Source organism: Dendrobates tinctorius, unplaced genomic scaffold (genome assembly GCF_039654945.1).
Source record: "Dendrobates tinctorius isolate UK_male_01 unplaced genomic scaffold, ASM3965494v1 ptg000060l, whole genome shotgun sequence".
In the NCBI taxonomy this organism is placed as follows: domain Eukaryota; kingdom Metazoa; phylum Chordata; class Amphibia; order Anura; family Dendrobatidae; genus Dendrobates; species Dendrobates tinctorius.
Genome location: NW_027361728.1, coordinates 7,435,727 through 7,458,307, shown reverse-complemented (window position 1 = coordinate 7,458,307; position 22,581 = coordinate 7,435,727). Strand labels below are relative to the sequence as shown.

At 42.5% G+C, this 22,581-nt stretch overlaps 1 protein-coding gene across 1 annotated transcript in view; it reads left to right on the top strand.

Moving 5' to 3' along the window:
- LOC141092484 (probable cation-transporting ATPase 13A4) overlaps window positions 1-22,581 on the top strand; it is a 374,510-nt gene that overhangs the window by 193,838 nt on the left and 158,091 nt on the right. Inside the window, exons 6-9 of the mRNA XM_073578655.1 lie at window positions 1,749-1,818; window positions 7,975-8,109; window positions 10,792-10,864; window positions 14,582-14,713. Coding sequence (XP_073434756.1) covers window positions 1,749-1,818; window positions 7,975-8,109; window positions 10,792-10,864; window positions 14,582-14,713 — 410 coding nt within the window. The remainder of the gene's footprint in view (window positions 1-1,748; window positions 1,819-7,974; window positions 8,110-10,791; window positions 10,865-14,581; window positions 14,714-22,581) is intronic.

Here is a 22,581-nt window from a genome sequence, read left to right as displayed (position 1 = left end):
AAGGTAATGAGCCTGATTATCAGGCACCTGAGCCTAATGAGGATGACTGGCTGAGTGGAGTCACGGACTGGATATAAGGCTGCCGACGCCCTTCTGCCCTGCGGGTGATTTCTCTGTGGACTTCTAGGACACCAGTCTGATTCCTGCTCCTCTAAAGCTAAGTTTTCTGTTTTGCCTGTTTGCATTTTTGTTTTGTTTTTTGTTTTCCTTGCTTTTCTGTATTCTGCCATTCCCTGCTGGGGTGAGCTGAATTTCCTTTTGCCTGTAGCTCTGTCTTCAGAATATTCCTGAGTACTGACATAGCTTTTTTGAAGCCTAGCGTCTTCAGGGCCTTTTTTACTGTCAGTCTGTTGGCTCTTATTTTCATAGGGTTTTTCACGGATTGCAGACAGCAGCCTTCCTGTCCTTTTCTATCTAATTAGTTTGGGCCCCGTCTTTGCTCAGTCTATCTTTCTGTCTGTATTAGTATTTTCATCTTGCTTCACCGTCATTATATGTTGGGGGCTGCCTATTGCTTTGGGGTCTGCTCTGGGGCAGTTTAGATTTCCCCTTTCTTTCTTTAGGCCTATTTAATTCTCCGGCTGTAATCGAGGGGTCTAGGGCATCATAGGAACCCCCCACGGCTACTGCTAGTTGTGTTGATAGGTTCAGGGGTCTGCAATCCGATAGCTGCCAACTTCTCTGGTTTTCTGGACTTAGCTAGCATTTTTGTTTTTGCCTCCTACGGTGACTCAATCATAACAGGTCCGTCCCTGAAGTCTGTCCCCCGGGAACAGTTTCCCCTGGAACCTAGGTGACGGTCCCCTTGGTTCCGGCCCGGACTCTCGGCCGGGGCCCTTCTTCCCACACATGGGTGAAAAAAGACCCCAGTTTTTTGACTATCTCACAGCTGGAATGCTACAATGTTTTCATTATGTATATGGAGGATACTTGGTCGGTAACCTGAGGCTTGCACCCTTTTGCGATATCAGTTTTGTATAGTGCTGCTTTCTTTTGGGGATCTACAGTTACATAGTTAAATAATTTGGAAGTCAGGTCCATCAAATTCAACCATTCCACAAAGTTATACATTTAGTATCGCCAGATTACTTAGAACCCACAATGCCATTTGCTTAGAGAAACACATTTATTGTATGTATTTATCGATACGTTCACTGTGAGAATGTGATATGTTCACTGTGAGACCGACATTCTGTTTTCCTTTTAAGAACGATCCAGTTTATTTAATGAACGAATGATAAAAGACCACACATAGACACAAATATACAGGCATGTGACATGTTTCAAATATTACATCTCCATATTCATACCGGTTATGAGTAAGGAGATGTAATCACTGAAATGCGCCAGATGTCTGCATATTTGTGTCCATACATAGTTTTCTATAATTCATTCATGAAATAAACTGGATCATTTTTATAAGTAAGACTGAGTGTTGGTCTTTTTCTCACAGTGGACTTACTGCTTTGCCTTTGCTCTCGGCTCCAAGCACCTGAGGATGGAGAAGTTCTGGTGTGGCGAGATGTAAGCTATTTCTACTTTCTTTGTACTCTAGATGTGTTTATTTAGTTAAAAATGTCCTAATTAATTGAACATGCTAAAGTCCATTCTGTTAAGTAGACTATTTGAATTATTGAATAATAAATAAAGTCAATTCACCTTAATCTTTTGTTTTAACCCAGTTTAATTTTTTTAAAAATTTGATTACAAGTTCATCCCATGTTCTTTTTATGTATCTCATTTTCTAGGAGAATTATTTGTGGACCCAATGCTATTGAAGTTGAGATTACTCCGGTGTGGAAACTGCTCTTTAAAGAGGTTAAGTTACATGCTATCATACTGTATGACCATTCCACTCTAATCAATACAGTTAGGCCCTTTATTTTAGTAAGCCAGTAGGTAGATGAGATTCCCTGACCATTACTGGTAATTGATACCCAAAGCTCGGCACAAAACCCAAAAAGTAATGGTAAATAGATAGGAAAGGGCACTCATTAATATATCAATGCAAGTGATAAAATAAAAACAGAGGATTTCCTCTCACCTTATGGAGTACAACATCATTGTAGATGCATCCAAAATATAGAGGTGCAACCAACACCAACTAAAATGGACATCAGAGTGTGATGTTCGTCCAGAAGATTAAACCATCTGGAGTGAGATGAGTATATCCAATTTAATGCTTTACTGGAATAAAACTGAAACTTGTTTTTGTTTCAAGCTCAGGAATCTCCCTCAGGCATAAAAATCCATCTGTGAAATTCAACTTTTTCTAATAGCACTATATTTCTGAAGCGGCGCTCTATTGTTTTATGTCATGAAGGTAAACCATGCAGGAATTATGGTTCGATAATTACAAAGATATTCAAAAATGTTCAAAACTTGTGATGAGCGAACATGCTAGGTAATAATCAGATATGACTTGAGTATATGAGTGATCGGATGTGCTCGGCACTCGTCGAGAATTGGCTGGTGCTCGGATTAAATCCCCATTCCACATGTTTGGTGCCAGCCACTAAACATGTGAGGATTGCCCACCAGTCACTGTAATGCCATAGCCATCTTGGTAGTGGCATTACTGTAAATGGTTGGCCCTGTTACCTCAGAGGTTAAAAAAGGATCGGCTCTGAAATGCTTGGCACACAGATGCCATTGAACAGCTTAGGGACAGTTGTGATTGGAGGAAGAGAGTAGTTTTCCAGACCCATGTGCACTGTTTTAGGAAACAGAGTCCCCTAGTGATAATAATTTGATGAACCATCATACTAAAAGTCCTTCTAAGGGCTAATCTTATGCTTTGCTTTTTCTGTGTGATACATTGTGCAATTAGCCTAGGGATATCTGGACCAGGGACATTGGCTGAATATAGCCTCTAGACAGGGCTTTGGGCCTTGCAGTTCATTGTTAAATATATAGCTTCTGCAGGTGACCACATTTTTTTGGTGAAAAAAATGACTATTGTCATCCATACAGCTTAACGTGCTTTGTGTGAAATTATGGTGGTTTAAAATGTAAAAAAAACGCTTGTCCAACTACAGGTGACCAAATTTTTTGGTTCCAAAAATTGACTATTGTCACCCATACAGTTAACGTGCTTTGTGTAAAGTTACGGTGGTTTTAAATTTTTAAAAACCAATTGACCTACTACAGGTCACTGCATTTTTTTATTCAAAAATTTATTTTCAATTAATCAATAAAGAGACCTAACAACTAGAAAATGTGTAAGGCATGCAGTAAGGAATGGGGAAATGGAAGTGCTGATGATGGTGTACGAGGACGGTAAGGTCGTGGAGCAGGTGCGACTGCGCCTGTTATTGCAGCACAAGCAACATGTCCATCCATGACACATAGATTCCTGTCCCATTTTGCAGGGATGCATGGGACACCACTCCTGAAGCCACACTATTGCAAAAATGTGGTTGGTTTGATAGCAGATAATGCTTCCAGCATGCTTGCCTGCACCACCCAGTCTTCCACATGTTCCAGTCTCTCCACCTAAGAGTCTAGATAACGTATTCCTCACCCTGATCCTACTTATTCCCACCATGTCGAGTCCCAGGAGACCGGGAATCCTGCACTTGGATACTCCGAGAAGCTCTTTACAGCATCATTTCTTGATTGTGGCCTCTTACCCTGCATGTTCCATGAGGGACAAGATGACACGCTGTTTAGTGATGTGCAAAACATAGAGAAGAAAATGGTGGGAAATGGCAAACATTGCCTATGGAGGTAGATGATGATGAGACACAGTTGCCGATAAGTCAGGTAATTCACAAAGTCAGGAGGGCCAGGGAGGGATGAGCACCGAAACTTGTGACTTTCTCCTTCAAAGAGTTAGGTGTTCCCCAGTCTGGGACTTTTTTAAAGACTGTTCTGAGACAAAAAAAATGTTAAAATTTGCAACCTCTGCCATGCCAAGATCAGCAAGGACTGATGACTAAGAGCCTTACCACTCCAAGCATGATTAGGCACATGTCATCTAAACAGCTGACTCGGTGGGCCAAATGCCTGGATCCACAATTTGTGCCAGCGGGTGACACCACTGCCTCTGTCCCTACTCCAGGCCTTGGAACAAAAAAAACCTTGCCAGACACCCATTCACTGGCCCAACTGCTAAACGGGCAAATTTCCAGGCTGCTTGCTGTGGAAATGTTGCTGTCTAGGCTTGTAGACACAGAGGATTTCCACCTATTTATGGTGGCAGTGGTCCCTCAGTACTTGGTCCCCAGCCGCCACTATTTCTCCCGGTATTGCGTCCCTGCCTTGTACCAGCATGTGTCGAGGAACATTACTCATGGCTTTATCAACGCACTTACTGCGATTGCCCACTTAACAATTGACATGTGGACAAATGCTTGTAACCAGGGACGATACATTTCCATTATGGCACACTGGGTTAGCATTGCATTAGCTGGGGCTAAGTCCCATCCTGGCACTGCATATGTACTACCAACACAGAGGAATGCTGGCGATACTTCTATTAGGGTTTCCTTCACCTCCTAAACCAGTTCCTTCATTTTCTCCTGCTTCTCCTCATTCTCCATGTCCGATTTGGTATCTCAGAGCAGAGTCTTTATTAGTGTAGGAGTACCGCAACTACACTTACATAATATATGAGTTGTTACCTTCAAGGGTCTATGGATGACTCTCATTATTTTTCATGGCTTTGAACTGTGTGCAATGCCTTTGAGTGTAGAAGTACCACAACTATACTTTTTAGAAAATTTTATGAGGCACTACTGTTGTTTCCTTCAAGGGTGTATGGATGACCCTCCTTATTATTTTTGTTCTGGCTTTGCACTGTGTATAGAGTCTTTGAGTGTAGAAGTACCACAACTAGACTTTCTTAATATTTGAATCAGGCACTCCAGTTGGTGCCTTCATGGGTGTTTGGTTGATCATTGTTATATTTTGTTTTCTGGCTTTGCAATGTGTGCAGAGCTTTTATGAGTGTAGAATTACCACAACTACACTTTAACAATATTTGAATGGGGTACTACAGTTGGTGCCTTACAAGGTGTATGGATGATCCTGCTTGTAGTTTTTACCAGTCTTGGCACTGTGTACAGAGTTTCTATAAGTGTAGGAGTACCACAACTACACTTTGTTCACAATATTTGAATGATGCACTACATTTGTTGCCTTTAAGGGTATATGATGACCATGCCTATAATTTTTGTCAGGCTTTGCCCATAGTGCATAGCCTTTATGAGTCTAGGGGTACCACTGCATGATAATTTTAACAGAATGTAAACAAGGCCCTCCTAATGTCTAAAATAGAGTGTATCTGATTCCCTATTCCTTTTATTTTTGGCAATTCATGCTTCCATTATAAATTACACTGAAATGTTCAATTTTTTAATAAAAATTTAAATTTAGGTTTACTTAATAAAAATCTTTTTTTTAATAACAATCGTTTTTTATATAGCGCTAACATATTCCTCAGCGCTTTACACATTATCATCGCTATCTGTATGTCTTTGGAATGTGGGAGGAAACCCACGCAAACACGAGGATAACATACAAACTCCTTGCAGATGTTGTCCTTGTTGGGACTTGAACCCAGGACTCCAGCGCTGCAAGACTGCAGTGCTAATCGCTGAGTCACCATGCTGCCCGACGTTTACTTAAATTATTATTTTGTTACTTAAATTATTATTTTGTAACTTAAATTATTATTTTGTTTAACCCCTTCACTACCAAGGGTGGTTTGCACGTTAACTCCCGGGCCAATTTTTAAAACTCTGACCACTGTCCTTTTATGAGGCCATAACTCTGGAACGCTTCCATGGATCCCGGTGATTCTGACATTGTTTTCTCGTGACATATTGTACTTCATGTTAGTGGTAAATTTCATTCATATAACTTGCGTTTATTTGTGAAAAAAATGGAAATTTGGCAAAAATTTTGGAAATTTTGCAATTTTCCACCTTTGAATTTTTATGCCCTTAAATCACAGAGATATGGCACACAAAAAACTTAATACGTAACATTTTCCACATATTTACTTTACATCAGCACAATTTTGGAACCAAAATTTTTGTTTGTTAGGAAGTTATAAGGGTTAAAAGTTGACCAGCGATTTCTCATTTTTGCAACACCATTTGCACTTTTTGTTCGGCAGTATGATAATAAATCATTATTTTTTGCTTCGTTTTTTATTTTAATTTTTTAAGGGGTTCGCTTAAGGGGTTAACTAATGGGACAGTTTTATAGGGTGGGTTGTTACGGACGCGGCGATACCAAATATGTGTACTTTTATTGTTTTTTTTTTTCTTTATTTCCAAAAAATGATTTTATTGTGGAATTTTTTTTTTTTCTTGAATTTATTTAGCGATTTTTTTAAATTATTTTTCCACTTTTTTTTTTTTTTACTTTATTACAATGTCCCAGAGGGGACATAACTGTCCTGTTACAGATCGCTGATCTGTGACATCACAGATCGCTGTGACAGATCAGCAATCTGTCACAGGCAGTGTGCAGGTTTCCTCCTTGCCTGCGCTTTGCAGGCACTGAGGAAGCCAGCTTCCTGCAGGCCCCCGGAGGTCCCCGCCGCCATATTGGATCCGGGAACCTGCAGGAAAGGAGACCCCCGCAGCAGCGCTGCACATTGCGCTGCCGTGGGGGGCTCAGGGAAGCACGGAGGAAGCCCCCTCCCTGCCGATGCTTCCCTTTAACCCCTGGTACACCGCGATCGTGTTTGATCACGGTGTACAAGGGGTTAACGTGTCGGGGGCGGTCTGTGACCGCCCCTGACACATTGTGCCGGGTGCCAGCTATGATAATTAGCTGACACCCGGCCGCGATCAGCGGCACTCACCACGTGGGCGCCGCTGATCGCATTAGACGTAATATTCCGTGCATGGTAATTAGGGCCCAGGGCACATGGACGGAATATTACGTCCACTGAAGGAAAGGGGTTAAACTCTTTTTAATTTTTTATATACCAGTTATTATACAGGAAAGTATTTTTCTTAGCATTCTTTTTTTTTCTGTAAACTCAAATTTCTCTTCAATTTTGAATGTTTTATTGTGAGTCCTTAAAGTGGAGTAAAATTGTGACACCATTGTTATCAGCAGCGATTTGGGAGTCAGAGATGCTTCCAGGGTTCTTCTCCATGCTGTTCTCCTTCCTTTCAGCACTTTCTCCATCCATTTCAAAATTTTCACTGCCCCCCAGACGTCCTTGTAGGATCTGTGGAAAAGATGCTTGGGTTTCACATTGATTCCATTTTATTTTATCTTTACTCGAAATGAGCATATGAGCATTAGGAATTGCCTGGTTCAAGTTGCGAGCATCCACGCATTTTAGTGCTCTCTCATCCCTATTCAAAACATGTCCTGGACATGACCCAGGATAAAAGAAAACCAGGCATTCTATTTGCAGATATGTACAAATGGGTTATGTTATCATCCTTTTTTATCAATGCATTAACACGTCACAGTGTAAGGGCTCACTCAGATGAGCATATTAAATGTCCATGTGCTAATGTACGTAAAGTGGGTAGCATGAGGATTGGAGGATGTGATGTCCAATACAAGTCAATTAGGTAGTCTGGCACCAATGATCTATGTGAAAAATCACAACACGCACTATTTTGATTCGTATTCCAGATCAGACTCGCCTAATATAAGTCAATATTGGGGCACAAAAATCACATTACCATCCATATGTCAAGTTTTTCACAAATCCAATTTCATTATTAAAATAAGAAATAGTATTTGATCTTTTTTAGTTATGAAAATATTCATGCAAAAACCGTATGCCATATCCAGTATCGACCTACTGATGGCATGCAGATGTAAAAAAACAGACGACTTTGCTTATATTCGGCATAAGTAAAACGTACAAAAGGGCGACATTGTATATGCTCGTCGGAACCAGACCTGAAAGTTGAGTTTCTTCATAAGGCATGTAAAATTTTACAGAACACAATAAACTGTACTTATTTTGTGTATTTCTGTTTTTGCTAGGTATTTAATCCTTATTATCTCTTTCAAGCCGCCAGCCTTAGTTTATGGTTGGCAGAAGGATACATTGAATACTCAATAGTTATTATAGTGATTACTGTGCTGTCCATCATTCTGACTGTGTACGACCTCCGACAGGTACTGTGTATGTTTTATTACAGTGTATTTTATTGCTTTTATATTGCAGATAAACAGAATATAGTAGGAATTATATTAACTAGTACATGAAAACATTGGCTATAACAAATTAAATCTTCTTTTTGCTAATAAAATATGTAGATGTGGTACTTAAAAGGGTTGGCCATTACCTTAGTATTGATGACTATCCTTGAAATAGATCTCCAATAACTAATCGGAGGGGATGTGACATCCGGCACCCTCGCACAACAGCTGTTACCAGTGCCGATTGGAAGTTCTAAGATGTTGTGGGAGCACAGCAGCTTTATCAAATCTAGAATAGTCACATAGTGCAGAATTCCACCCTCTATAACTTGTGGGTGGATCAACAGTTGTACCCATCCATGGCGACAATAGAAATGACAGTGCTGTTATGTTCCGCTTGCTTCCTAAAACTGCCTGCTACTGGCGCTAGTAACATCTGATTGGCCGGGGTGCCGAGTGTAACCCTTCACTGATCAAATTTTCATGACCTATGCTGTGCTTTAGCCTTCCAGCCTACACGTTTCTTGCAGTGCTCTGATGCAAAACCACACACAATTATTATGCTAGCTTTGTCGAACTCCTCCTTCTGTATGCTTGTCATACAGATAATTCATTAAGGTAGGCATTGCAGATACCAATCTTAATGAAAGGCTTTCTAGAGTATGATGTGCCGAATTTATTAAGAGGTACATGCCACTTAGTGAAATTTTCGCATCTTCTCAGTGGCGTGCAACTCTGTACAGCTCACCGGAAATACTACTCCAGTTACTAACTGGAATTCATTTCTGGCATAAGAAACACTGACACTTTTTTTTTTTTTAATTTGATGGACTGGTGTGTTACATTTGTCACTATTTTCTAAGACAAATAAAATTATCAATTTCTGGGATATAGGGCTGTGTGGGGATTATTTTTTAAGACCTAGTAACATAGTAACATTGTATTTAAGGTTGAAGGGAGACTTTAAGTCTATATAGTTCAACCCATAGCCTAACATGAAACTTATTTTTACTGGTTTTCACTGATACCATTTTTGTGGTAGATCCTATGTACTGATTGCCCCTTATTGCATTTTATTTTTGTGACAGCCCAAAATATTTGGGCATTTCCTATTTTTTGTTACGTATTTACTGATCAGATTAAGTTATTTTATGTTTTGATAGATCGTACTTTTCTGAATGCAGCGATATCAAATCTTTTCTTATTGTTTTATTTTTAATAGGGCAAAAGGGGGGGAATGTGAACTTTTTGTTTTTTATTTTTTTCAGATTTTTAAAAACTTATTTTTCTCATGTTTCACTTTTTACTGTATTTGTTAGTCCCCTTAGGGAATTTGAAGCTCTGATCATCCAATCATTTGATATGTATAGATAAAATCATGATGCTCTATGAACATCACCTAAAAGCTGAAATGACAGGCGCGGAGGTCTTCTGCAGACCCCCAGTTGTTATAGCAACGCATCGTTCCCCTGTGATCAAGTCACGGATGTACAGATGGGTGCTGGTAATAATGAGGTTCTTTACTGGCGAATGCTAAATGCTGCTCTCAGAGATTGGTTAACAGCCGCATGTGAGCCTGTATCAAACGCAAGGACATAACATATAATGTACCGTATTTTTCGGACAATAAGATGCACCGGACCATAAGACGCACCACAAATTTTCAGAAGGAAAATGGGGGAAAAAATTAATGCATCAAATGGGGGGAATCTTACAGTCCTGAATTCAGCTTACCCTGGGGGGATTGGCAGCATTAGTGGAGTGGAGTCACAGGGGGCGTTTGGTGGTCCGGCAATGATATGACCCAGACTGGTGTGGCAGGTTCAGCAGTGCTCGGTGGTGCTGGGGCTCTGCCGACATTTTGTGCAAACCTGGAGCCCCTGCACATCCATTGCTGCGATGCAGTGGCCTCTGGGAAATCCCATCCCCGGCTGGTGCTGCAGGATCAGCGGTGCTCAGTGGTTCAGGGGCCCCGGCGACATTTTGTGAAAGCCCGGAGCCAACACACTTCCATTGCCTTGTTGCTGTGGCCTCTGGGATAGTGGCTACCAGAGGTGACGCATGCGCAGATTGAAATCTCGGCAACAAGATCTCATCTCCTGAGATCTCTGGACTAGATCTTGTTGCGGAGATTTCATTCTGCGCATGCACCGCCTCTGGCGGCCATTTTCCTGGAGGCCACAGCACCGACGCAATGGAAGTGTGGTGGCTCCGAGCTTTTACAAAATGTCACCGGAACCCCTGCCCCTCCGAGCACAGCAGATCCTGCCACAGTAGCCGCACCAGGCTGGGATGGGATTGAGATCATCACCCTGCAGCGTCGGACCACTGGAAGAGTCGCCCAACTCTTGCTGCCACCATGCTAATTGTAAGTACATTCCGACTATAAGACGCACCCCCATTTTCCCCAAAAATTTTGGGGGGAAGTGCTTCTTATAGTCCAAAAATATGGTAAATGTACATCATATGTTATGCAGGGGTTAAAGGGTGTCCAAGTGTAGGTTTGATTTGCTTTTTCTGACACTAGATTAGAATGTCTGCTTGCACTAGTAATCCATCTGTTACTCCTCTGCTTGCCTTACTAATTCTATAAGATGAATTTCTCTGTGTTTCTTGAGAACATGTTGTTTACAGTCTCTATGTGCTTAATCTGTGCAGCAATCTGTAAAACTGAACCAATTGGTGGAATCCAATAACAGCGCTGTTATCACTGTGCACACTAGTGATGCTGGTAAGTAATGGAGAGGGGCTTGTGGTTTCACAAATACAGTTTGATTGAAAAGTGGAGGCTTAAAGTTTATAACCCTTCAGAATTTTCCATATTTCTGAATAAATTTGACCTAAACCTACATCAGACTTTAACACAAGTTCTAGCAATAGATAAAAAGAACCAAATCAACAAATAAGTCAAAAATACACTACTCAAAAAAATAAAGGTAACACTAAAATACAACATCCAAGATATCACTGAATGAAATATTTCAGTTGCAAATTTTTATTAATTACATAGTGAAATTCATTGTGAATAATAAAACATAAAAATGATCAATGTAAATAAAAATTAATATCCCATGGAGGTCTGGATTTGGAATGATACTCAAAATCAAAGTGTAAAATCAAATTACAGGCTGATCCAACTTCAGTGGAAATGCTTTAAAAGAAGGAAATGATGCTCAGTAGTGTGTGCGGCGTCCACGTGCATGTATGACCTCTCTTCAACACCTGGACATGCTCCTGATGAGGCGACGGATGTTCTCTTGCGGGATCTCTCCCCAAACCTGGACTAAAGCAACAGTCAACTCCTGGACAGTCTGTGATGCAATGTGGCATTGGTGGATGGAACGAGGCATGATGTCTCAGAGGTGAGGTGGTCAATTGGATTCAGGTCAAGTAAATGGGCAAGCCAGTCCATAGCATCAATGTCTTCATCATGCAGGAATTGCTGGCATACTTCAGCCACAGTATTGTCATGCATAAGGAGGTGGCAGGGAATCTCGCTGTCTCCTCTTTCTCCCATGTGCTGGGCCCATGCACCTTATGTGGTACCCAGATGGTGTACCTGTTTATCAAATGTCTTGCTGTGTTCCTGTTCTACAGTATGCTTATAATGTCTTTATGCTGTGGTTCCTCTGTTCATATGTTCTGTCATTGTACTGTATAATGTCTGTAGTGCAGGGTTAATTAAGGGTTAAGCTTGTGGGCTGTACCAGCAGCCTAAAGGCAGCAGGAAGCTCCGGCTTCCAGTCAGTGCCCCGGGCAGGCTTGCCCGGGCAGGTGCTCTGCAGTGATCAGGAGCTTGCCAAACCCCAGGAAAGGGACAGAAACTACTGCCCCTGACCCACGGGCAGTGAAGTGGACACCGCGACTGAATAGTGCCCCACCGAGGACTATATGCGTCCAGAAATCGGCTTGGGGACTGTGACTGTAGCTGTTGCTGCCGCTGATACGGCAGTGAAGGATATTAGGGAAAGAGCAGGAAATTTTGTACCATTTGTTGAATCCACTTTTTCTACCTCTTTTATTCTGCAATAAATTGTTTCCCTGTTGAATTACAACTGTGTTCCTGGATCCTGATTGCCTGTGCTGCAGTGTTAGTGGAGACGAAGTAAATCGCCTGGGGTGATTCTGTCCTGTCTGTTTTATGTACAAGGGGCCGAGGTGCTTATGGACTGTTGCTTTAAGTGAACTTGGTCAGGACTACCACCTCATGCCACCTTATTGCAGATGCATCAGAAGGAACCAGGGCCTAGTGCACATGCATGTGGTCTCACAATGAGTCTGAGGATCTCATCCCGGTACCTAATGGTAGGCAGAGTACCTCTGGCCAAACCAGTCATGCTGGAGGATATTGCAGGCAGTACGTTCTCCATGGCGTCTGCAGACTCTGTCACATCTGTCACATGTGCTCAGTGGGAACCTGCTTTCATCCTAATAACTCTGCACATCTTGATAAAGGGTGTTGATATCCTTAGGCAGGACTCGCCCTCATTACACAAATACAGTGGGGCAAAAAAGTATTTAGTCAGTCAGCAATAGTGCAAGTTCCACCACTTAAAAAGATGAGAGGCGTCTGTAATTTACATCATAGGTAGACCTCAACTATGGGAGACAAACTGAGAAAAAAAAATCCAGAAAATCACATTGTCTGTTTTTTTTTCATTTTATTTGCATATTATGTTGGAAAATAAGTATTTGGTAAGAAACAAGCAATCAAGATTTCTGGTTCTCACAGACCTGTAACTTCTTTAAGAGTCTCCTCTTTCCTCCACTCATTACCTGTAGTAATGGCACCTGTTTAAACTTGTTATCAGTATAAAAAGACACCTGTGCACACCCTCAAACAGTCTGACTCCAAACTCCACTATGGTGAAGACCAAAGAGCTGTCAAAGGACACCAGAAACAAAATTGTAGCCCTGCACCAGGCTGGGAAGACTGAATCTGCAATAGCCAACCAGCTTGGAGTGAAGAAATCAACTGTGGGAGCAATAATTAGAAAATGGAAGACATACAAGACCACTGATAATCTCCCTCGATCTGGTGCTCCACGCAAAATCCCACCCCGTGGGGTCAGAATGATCACAAGAACGGTGAGCAAAAATCCCAGACCCACGCGGGGGGACCTAGTGAATGAACTGCAGAGAGCTGGGACCAATGTAACAAGGCCTACCATAAGTAACACACTACGCCACCATGGACTCAGATCCTGCAGTGCCAGACGTGTCCCACTGCTTAAGCCTGTACATGTCCGGGCCCGTCTGAAGTTTGCTAGAGAGCATTTGGATGATCCAGAGGAGTTTTGGGAGAATGTCCTATGGTCTGATGAAACCAAACTGGAATTGTTTGGTAGAAACACAACTTGTCGTGTTTGGAGGAAAAAGAATACTGAGTTGCATCCATCAAACACCATACCTACTGTAAAGCATGGTGGTGGAAACATCATGCTTTGGGGCTGTTTCTCTGCAAAGGGGCCAGGACGACTGATCCGGGTACATGAAAGAATGAATGGGGCCATGTATCGTGAGATTTTGAGTGCAAACCTCCTTCCATCAGCAAGGGCATTGATGATGAAACGTGGCTGGGTCTTTCAACATGACAATGATCCAAAGCACACCGCCAGGGCAACGAAGGAGTGGCTTCGTAAGAAGCATTTCAAGGTCCTGGAGTGGCCTAGCCAGTCTCCAGATCTCAACCCTATAGAAAACCTTTGGAGGGAGTTGAAAGTCCGTGTTGCCAAGCGAAAAGCCAAAAACATCACTGCTCTAGAGGAGATCTGCATGGAGGAATGGGCCAACATACCAACAACAGTGTGTGGCAACCTTGTGAAGACTTACAGAAAACGTTTGACCTCTGTCATTGCCAACAAAGGATATATCACAAAGTATTGAGATGAAATTTTGTTTCTGACCAAATACTTATTTTCCACCATAATATGCAAATAAAATGAAAAAAAAACAGACAATGTGATTTTCTGGATTTTTTTTTCTCAGTTTGTGTCCCATAGTTGAGGTCTACCTATGATGTAAATTACAGACGCCTCTCATCTTTTTAAGTGGTGGAACTTGCACTATTGCTGACTGACTAAATACTTTTTTGCCCCACTGTACATTTCACCAGATCTGCTTCATTCAATAAGCATTCATGCTTGGACAGCTTGGAGTTATAAAATCTGCATAAAAGTAATGATATGGTCTAAATACTCACTTGCCTAATAATTGTGCACACAGCGCATGCATATAATGCAAATAAGAAAATATGGCTGCTGTACAGTTGTGCAAATTATTGTACTTTTCATTGAATCTAACATGTAAGTTGCCTAAAACTTTACTTCAAGTGCAATATTACAGTGCACTGAAACCAGTCTCTATCATTAGACTATGCAACTCTTATAGAAGCTAGACAGTCTTCACTTTTGTGACATTATCCCTTCAAAATCAATTTTTTTTTTAGGTAATGAGGAAATGGAATCCAGATATTTGGTCCCTGGAGATCTACTAGTGCTCTCAGGAAAAAGATTTTTTCTTCCATGTGATTGCATTTTACTGAGGGGCACCTGCATAGTGAATGAAGGCATGCTAACAGGTGAGCTATGTTACTATAGTCCAGTCAAAATACGGTTTGACCCAGAACAAATTCCAAGAAAGCGTTTTATGATTTCTTTTATTACTGTTATATGTGGGGAACAACATATTAAAAGTTTTCCAAAAATTGATGACCACAAAGTTCCTAACTATGACGTCATAAGACGATGACAGCAATTGCACTAAAAATAACGAATATTTCCCTATTTCAAAGCTGTAGCTTTAGGTTACAGAAGAGTTTGCATTTTGTATACTATATATTTTCATATAACAATTTTTATACAAAGTTTTATACTAACTACATGGACAGGCGAGGTCATAACGTCATCAATGATGTCATGACATGTATGTATATTTCTAGAAATTATAGAATTAATACACAGTGCATTTTAAGACCTACTTCATCACTGAATAAGCGTGTCAGGTCAGTAGTCACTATTTTCATCATCAGACACTGCTTCCTCACTCATATTGTCACAATGCCCTTCTTGACATGGTCCGCATACCCGTGAACAGGTAAGTCCGTGTCTTTTGCAAGGGCCCCGAAGTGTACTACAACCACGAGAACAATTGCAGTGAATTATTTTCAGAAGTGTTTCTGGCGCGGGTGAAGTATCCGTCATCACTGGAACTAGACTGTTGTTTTGCAATTCCCATCCCCATTCAGTAGTGTCCATGGCCTCACCATTGCCATCCAAAGCATCACTTGGAGGTAACTCCGAAGGGCATGATACTTCGTTGCAGAGGAGGTTGGTGGCAGTCGTTCAGGTGTAACAAAGATAGATTTTGGCTGAACCAACTTTTTTGCAGAGAGTAGAATACCTCATTGCAGACAGATTGTCTCCAGGTTTGCCCCCGAACAATGCCACCATCGCTGTACACCCAGCGTTTTCAATCTCAGCTCTATTTTTGTTAGGTGCGGAAAAGATTTTAGCACAGCTATTTAAGACCAAGTCTCCCTTCAAAACCATGTGTAGACCGAGTTTTTTTCCGATTCCAAAAACCGCGGAAGTGGTATCGCAACCCGTGAATGCATGAAGGAACAGAAGACTGCTGCAGACATGGTTTCCCAGGAACTTCTTCATAACCTTAATATAGTATACTGTTGCAGGACTCTCTTTATCCGAGTAGAAATAAAGCTTGTTGCTATCGCTGGTTGACGCGCGATGAAGTAACAACACCAAAAGATCTGTATCTTCGCCAATGAGACTAGTACTTTTGTTGGATGACATTGACACCGCTGCCTTTACAATCTCCACATCTGCATCCCCCTCTGATTGTATTACGTGGCAACCTCTGTCATTCATGCGCTGTGAAACGAGATTGATAAGAGACTGTTTGTTCTCCACATTCGAAAGGAAGTCCTTCTTTTTCCCGACAAATTTTGTTCCTTCAGCAATGTTCACTTTGTTACTTGTTTGTTTTTTGTGCCGTCGCTGATGGGTAATGTCCTTAGTGTTTGGTCCTCCAATATAACCATCAAATACTATCGTAGCCTTACCATAGTGCTTTAGTGTGAAAGATGCATAGTCTTCAGCGATTGAACAATATGTCTTCCTTCTGACCACTTCAGTCGATGGAGAAGAGAACCTCCATCAAGAACATAATGTTCCACTTCTGGTACATCCTTGAGTACTGCGTCATCTGAACTCTGTTCTTTTATAGCAGCCATCAGTTGTACTTTGTTTGGTTTGCGTAAGAGATGTTTTGCCTCAAAGAGGGATGGTGGGTATGGTGAAAGTTCATAGGCCATCACTGCATCAAGGGAAAGATCAGCAGTTTGAGACACCACAAGAAACCTTTGGAACAAAAGAGTGGGGTCTATTGTTTTGTCCTTAGCAACGTCAATAGCCTCACTGGATGCCAGGGTCTTGGCTTTCGTTGACCGCTTGTACTTAACTGAAAACAGTGATTGACCCTCGATTGTTGCCACTATTTCTCTGCCAATGGTGAACAGGTTATGGACATTCACATCCTTATTTGCATTGACACTGGTGATAATGTTGTGAAGAGACACTGCATCAGAGAAAGGTGAAAAGGTCTCGAGTTTATCTTCAATTTTCTCCAGGTCATCACGATCTCTTCTCGTCCTTGACGTTCTTGCCTCCTTGTGTTGTTCACTGGTGACAAAGCTCTGGCGAGTGAAACCCTACATTGCATCACTGTAGGAAGAGAACAATGGCACAGACAGAGTCCACAAGGCCCTCTGATGTTCGAACATTCCACTTCCTCTGGTGAGACCTCATGCTGTTTTTAGGGAGTGCATCAGAGCTTGCTCGATGACTAGGTCGCAACCAAGGCCTGCCCAGTACTGATCAGTCCGCCTTACAACATGCAAGCCATTCATAAATCTATGAAGATTGATGGCATATCATCTTCCAGAGTGGTCATAGACTGGAGGTAAAGGTAGGCGGCCTTCACATAGTTCCCATGCCCAGCAGCTGCAAGAATGGGCAAACATTTGGCTACAGCATGAAGGTGCATCAGCCAGGATCCTGTACGATCGGCCTCGATAAGCTCCCTTGCAATTCCAACCATCTGTTGGTAATTCAGCCATAGTTTACTGGTGCGAGAGTGAGCGGATAATCTGTTTCTTTTGGTGGACAAGAGGTGGACAATTTCACTAAGGCAGGTAGAAGTGATGACCGAATTCAAGTCACTTTCCCCTGTCAGTGTCCGAGCATACAACTGCTCAAGTTCTTGCAACAGGTCTGAAAAACCGAGATGGTTGCAAAGTACTTTGTCTGCAACTTGCTGAGTAAGACACTGATCAAGGAGGAGATGGCCACGAACTGCACGCTGAACTGTCTTTCCAGTCATGATGTGCACAGCATTGTCACTGTAAATTGTTCCCAAGATCTCTTTGATTCCACTCCCATCCATCAATGTTCCTATGGCACCCATAAGATTCATCAATGTGTGGAAGCTCCCGAGCATCAGGACAACATCTCGAACTGGGCTGTCTTCATGCACCTCGTGTTTGATTTCTGACGCTTTCCAGTAGAGTGGCTGATCGAATGTAACAACAGCAGTGGATCGGTGTTTATCAGCAAGGTTGCACAGATACAATACATCAACTCGATGGTCAATGGTGTCGAGAAATGGCAAGGGCTTGAATTTTATGTTTCAGTGAGTGTGTTTTGCGAAACGGTATTCCCTTACATCAACTCTGCTTTGTTCAACTATCTCCAAGTCCGCAGTCTTCCGTCTGAGAACAGTGTGACTGACCTTCCTTCCTGGAGTCACAGTAGCTACCATCCTCATGCCGTGGAAAGTCCCCTTCCCATCTAATGTGATGATATTATGATCGACGTTGTCCGCAGTGAACAGCAGTGCCGTATCCAGTCTGTCTATGGTACCACCGAGTACATCTTGGCCAAGAGAAGCTGCAGCGTTTTCCTCGAATCGCTGAACTTCCGAATATGATGAACAATATCCCATGGCTGAGAGACTGTCTACAAGAAATCGAGACCTGAAATGATGATGGAGCTGGACTGCTAACCCAAGATGCAATGGAGCTACTACAGCCCTGGGGCGTACAGCCTGAACAACTGATTGTCCAATGCTTGCGACCTTCCTATGAATGTCCTTTCCAATGAAGAGGGTTTCAAGCAAGCAAAGCAAACTCAGGGGGAGATAATCTAAGGCAGACTGACATTCAAGCGAAGAAGTCTTCGGATATTCATCGGTTGAAGATGGGATCTTAGACTTGATATCGCTCTTGATTAGTTTGGCCGCAGTCTCTATGATGGCTCTCTTCTTGGCTTCTTCATCCATTTCCTGACTACGGAAATAGTCCCTCAGGATTATTCTGGTCTTTTCACGGAACGTTACGATGTTAGGCAACCCTTCACATTCTGCTATGAATAACGAATCGCCATACCTCTCCTCCAGCCTATACCTCAGCAATTTATTACTATAGGCAGCACTGTCTCCTTCTACAAGATACTCCGTCATTTTCTTTGCAAGATCTGTGACAGTCAGTTGCTCTTCATCGTTGTCCTCGAGAAATGCACACATTCTCAAGAACGCTTGCTCTTGGTCCATGTTCATCGGCCCCCTACCTTCCGCGGTTTCCTTGTAGTAGATCCACCACCATGACGCATAGGAAATCCGTAATTTGTCCGAAAGTTAATGTCACATGAACGATGATACAGACAGTCTGCAGCATGTAAGTCCTTCCCAAAGTAAGTGATTCTCCCTTGATTGGTGATTGCCCAGTCATCATTACGCTGTTTGCAATGTCATAAGATGGACCTTACAAATCCATCTGTTTTAACAAAGCTAAATCACTACTAGATCTTGTCTTCACCACTTCATGTACACAGAACAAACACTGCGTCGTGCTATCATAGGATCCAAAACGGATTAGTAACATATGTGACATGCACAAATGTGAACAAGTCTGTCGGACAGTGTTCACACCACCCACTGACTAAAACACAACAAGAAAACACAAAATGACAAATTTGCAAAAATACTCTGCAGCAAAAATTTGACAGTAATCAGCAAGTGCTGGATAACAAATACAGGGTATTTAGTCTATACGTTTTTTTCAAAAAATGTACACCAAGCTGCTCCACCTCATCACGGTAACCCTTCACGGAGCAGGCCCTATCTAATGTATTCAAAACCTGAACATGTGAACAGTGTCTAAATGGACAGGATACATACAGGCGCCTCCTAGTATGGGCTCGTGGTGCAAGACAGCTCATTTATGTGCATGTCACACAAGAGAGGGGTGGGGTCTCCCAAACCATGCTGAGCAAGGAAAAAATGGATTAAAAACATATGTGACATGCACAAATGTGAACAAGTCTGTCGGACAGTGTTCACACCACCCACTGACTGAAACACAACAAGAAAACACAAAATGACAAATTTGCAAAAATACTCTGCAGTAAAAATTTGACAGTAATCAGCTCCATCCCAGCCCGACCTCCACCCCTCAGACTGTCCACAGTCCCATCAGTCTCTCTTGGAAAAACTCCACTTCTCACCAATCACACATTAACAGTTCCCAACACCAGATCACACATATAACCAGCAGCCTTTATTTTGGCCAAAAGATTTTTTAAGCCACCACCACGACACAGTAGACTCTTTTGGCCGGGCCCTACTCTTCGCTAACCTATTAAAATTTTCTTTATTAAAATACAATTTAGGTATATTTTTAAATTTTTAAAATGACCAATAATATCACATACAAGGGACAAATGCCATGTACCATGACCAGACACCATATTTCCACCACATACCACCAGACACCTATATACCACCCCACACCATGGCCGGACAACATATTACCACCACTTTGTGACTGAATGCTACAATACTGATCAGTAATAAAAAAAAACAATACTAATATCACCATATGTGCCATTATACACAGGAGATCTGTACTTAGTATGCAGTGTCATTGTAAAGTTAATACAGTGGTCACTGGTAACATTGGACACAGGACCGCTGTATATAGTATACAGTGTATAGTATCAGTGTATAGGTAACACACTGACTCACCAGTGACGCCTCTGGGTGAAGTCTTTCATCTTCATCTAGCACAGATCGACGTCAATTCTTCCAGCCAGGGCTTTTCTTTGCTGGAAATAACACAGTTATCTACTGTAGAGCACCGCTTGCAGAACACATTACTTTTTTTTTGTCCAATTTCTACACTATACCAAATGAAGAAAAAAAGGCAACATAGAATCACCCTGCACAGTAACAGGACCGCCTCCCCATTTAAAACAGTATACTCAAAAAATAAAATAAATACATAACTGCAGTAATAATATCCCTTAATTAGCCCCTATGTTAATAATATCCCCCATCCTGGCCCCTGTGGGTCTCATTCCTGGCTCCAGCCATATGTTCTCCCATCCTGCCCTCATGAGTATCCATTCTGCCCCATATCATCTCCCCATCCTGCCCCTTCTGTCCCATGATCCTGCCACAACTGTCCCATTATCCTGCCCCATCTGTCCCATTATCCTGCCTCATCTGTCCCATGATCCTGTCCCATGAACCTGCACCATCTGTCTCCATTCTGCCCCATGATTCTGCCCGATCTGTCTCCATCCTGCCCGATCTGTCTCCCACCCGCACCATGTCTCCAATCCTGCCCCGTGTCTCCAATCATGCCCCCTGTGTCTCCAATCCTGCCCCGTGTCTCCGATCCTGCCCCCATATCTTTCATTCTGCCACCATGTCTCCAACCCTGCCCCATGTGTCTCCAATCCTGCCCCCATATCTTTCATCCTAACACCATGTCTTCCATTCTGCCCCGTGTCTCAATCTTGCTCCCGTGTCTTCAATCCTGCCCCGTGTCTCCAATCCTGCTCCCATATCTTTCATCCTGCCCCCATATCTTTCATCCTGCCACCATGTCTCCAATCCTGCCCCCTGTGTCTCCAATCCTGCCCCATGTCTCCAATCATGCTCCCATATCTTTTATCCTGTCACCATGTCTCTGATCCTGCCCCCTGTGTCTCCATTCCTGCCCCCATATCTTTCATCTTGAAAGCATGTCTCCAATCCTGCCCCCATATCTTTCATTCTGCCCCTGTATCTCCAATCCTGTCCTCTGTGTCTCCATTCTGCCCCCCCTGTGTCTCCAATCATGCCCCCATTTCTTTCATCCTGACCCCTGTCTCTATTCTGCCCCCGGCAGGATGGACACTTGTCTCCATCCTGCCGGCTTGCAGCTTTCAATAAAGATAAAAAAAAACCTTTCTCCTTACCTTGCCACGCTCTTGTGGCGAGCAATCTTCCCTCCAGGCTGAAAGCGCGCCCTCGCCGGCGAAAGACAATGACGTCAGATGCCGGCGATGTGGGCGCTGACATCAGCTGCCAGCCTCTGATTGGCTGGCGGCTTTAACTATTGCCATGCGAGCCCGGGCCTGCACGGCAATAGAGTAACTGAACCCTGCGTCCCAAGCGCAGGGATCAGTTACTGCACTGGCAAAATCCTGCCGCTGGGACCCAATCAGCAGAAGGGACGTGGCCCGATGCGGGCCCCTTCTGCTGACTGGGCCCCATATGCCGCCCTAAACATAGGTCCATAATTCAATATTTTAATGATAACTATTATATTATACAGGCGAGAGAGAAAGAGAATGTTTTACCGCATTTTTATTATTCACTGCAAAGTCAAAAGTTTACATACACTAAGATTACTATGCCTTTAATCAATTCTGGACTGCTCATATGATGATGTCATGTGTTTGAAGACTTCTGATATGTTTTTTGGCAATATCTGAGTTAATTAAAGACACAACTGTGGAAGGATTTTAATGCACATCTGAAATACACTGCTTCTTTGTGTAGCATCATGGGAAAGTCTAACGAAATCAGCCAAGATATCAGGAAGTGAATTGTGGACTTGCACAAGTCAGGCTCATCCTTGGGTACAATTTCAAGATACCTGAAGGTGCCTTGTTCATCTGTACAAACAATTACACGCAAGTACAAACAAGATGGGAATGTCTAGCCATCATACCGCTCAGGAAGGAGACGGGTTCTGTGTCTCATAGATGAATGTACTTTGGTCTGACATGTGATTATCAACCCAAGGACCAAAGCAAAAGACCTTGTGAAGATGATGGCCAAAGCTGTTAAGTGTGTCAATATCCAAAGTGAAACAAGTACAATGTCAACATGGGCTGAAAGGCCAGGAAGAAGCCATTACTCTAAAAGAAACATAAATAACTCAGATTAATGTTTGCAAATGCACACAGGAACAAAGATTTAAAATTTTTGGAGACTTGTCCTGTGGTCTGATAAAACTTAAATTGAACTTTTGAAGCTTGGAAGCCTAAGAACACCATCCCAACTGTGAAACAGAGGGGTGGCAGCATCATGTGGTGGGGT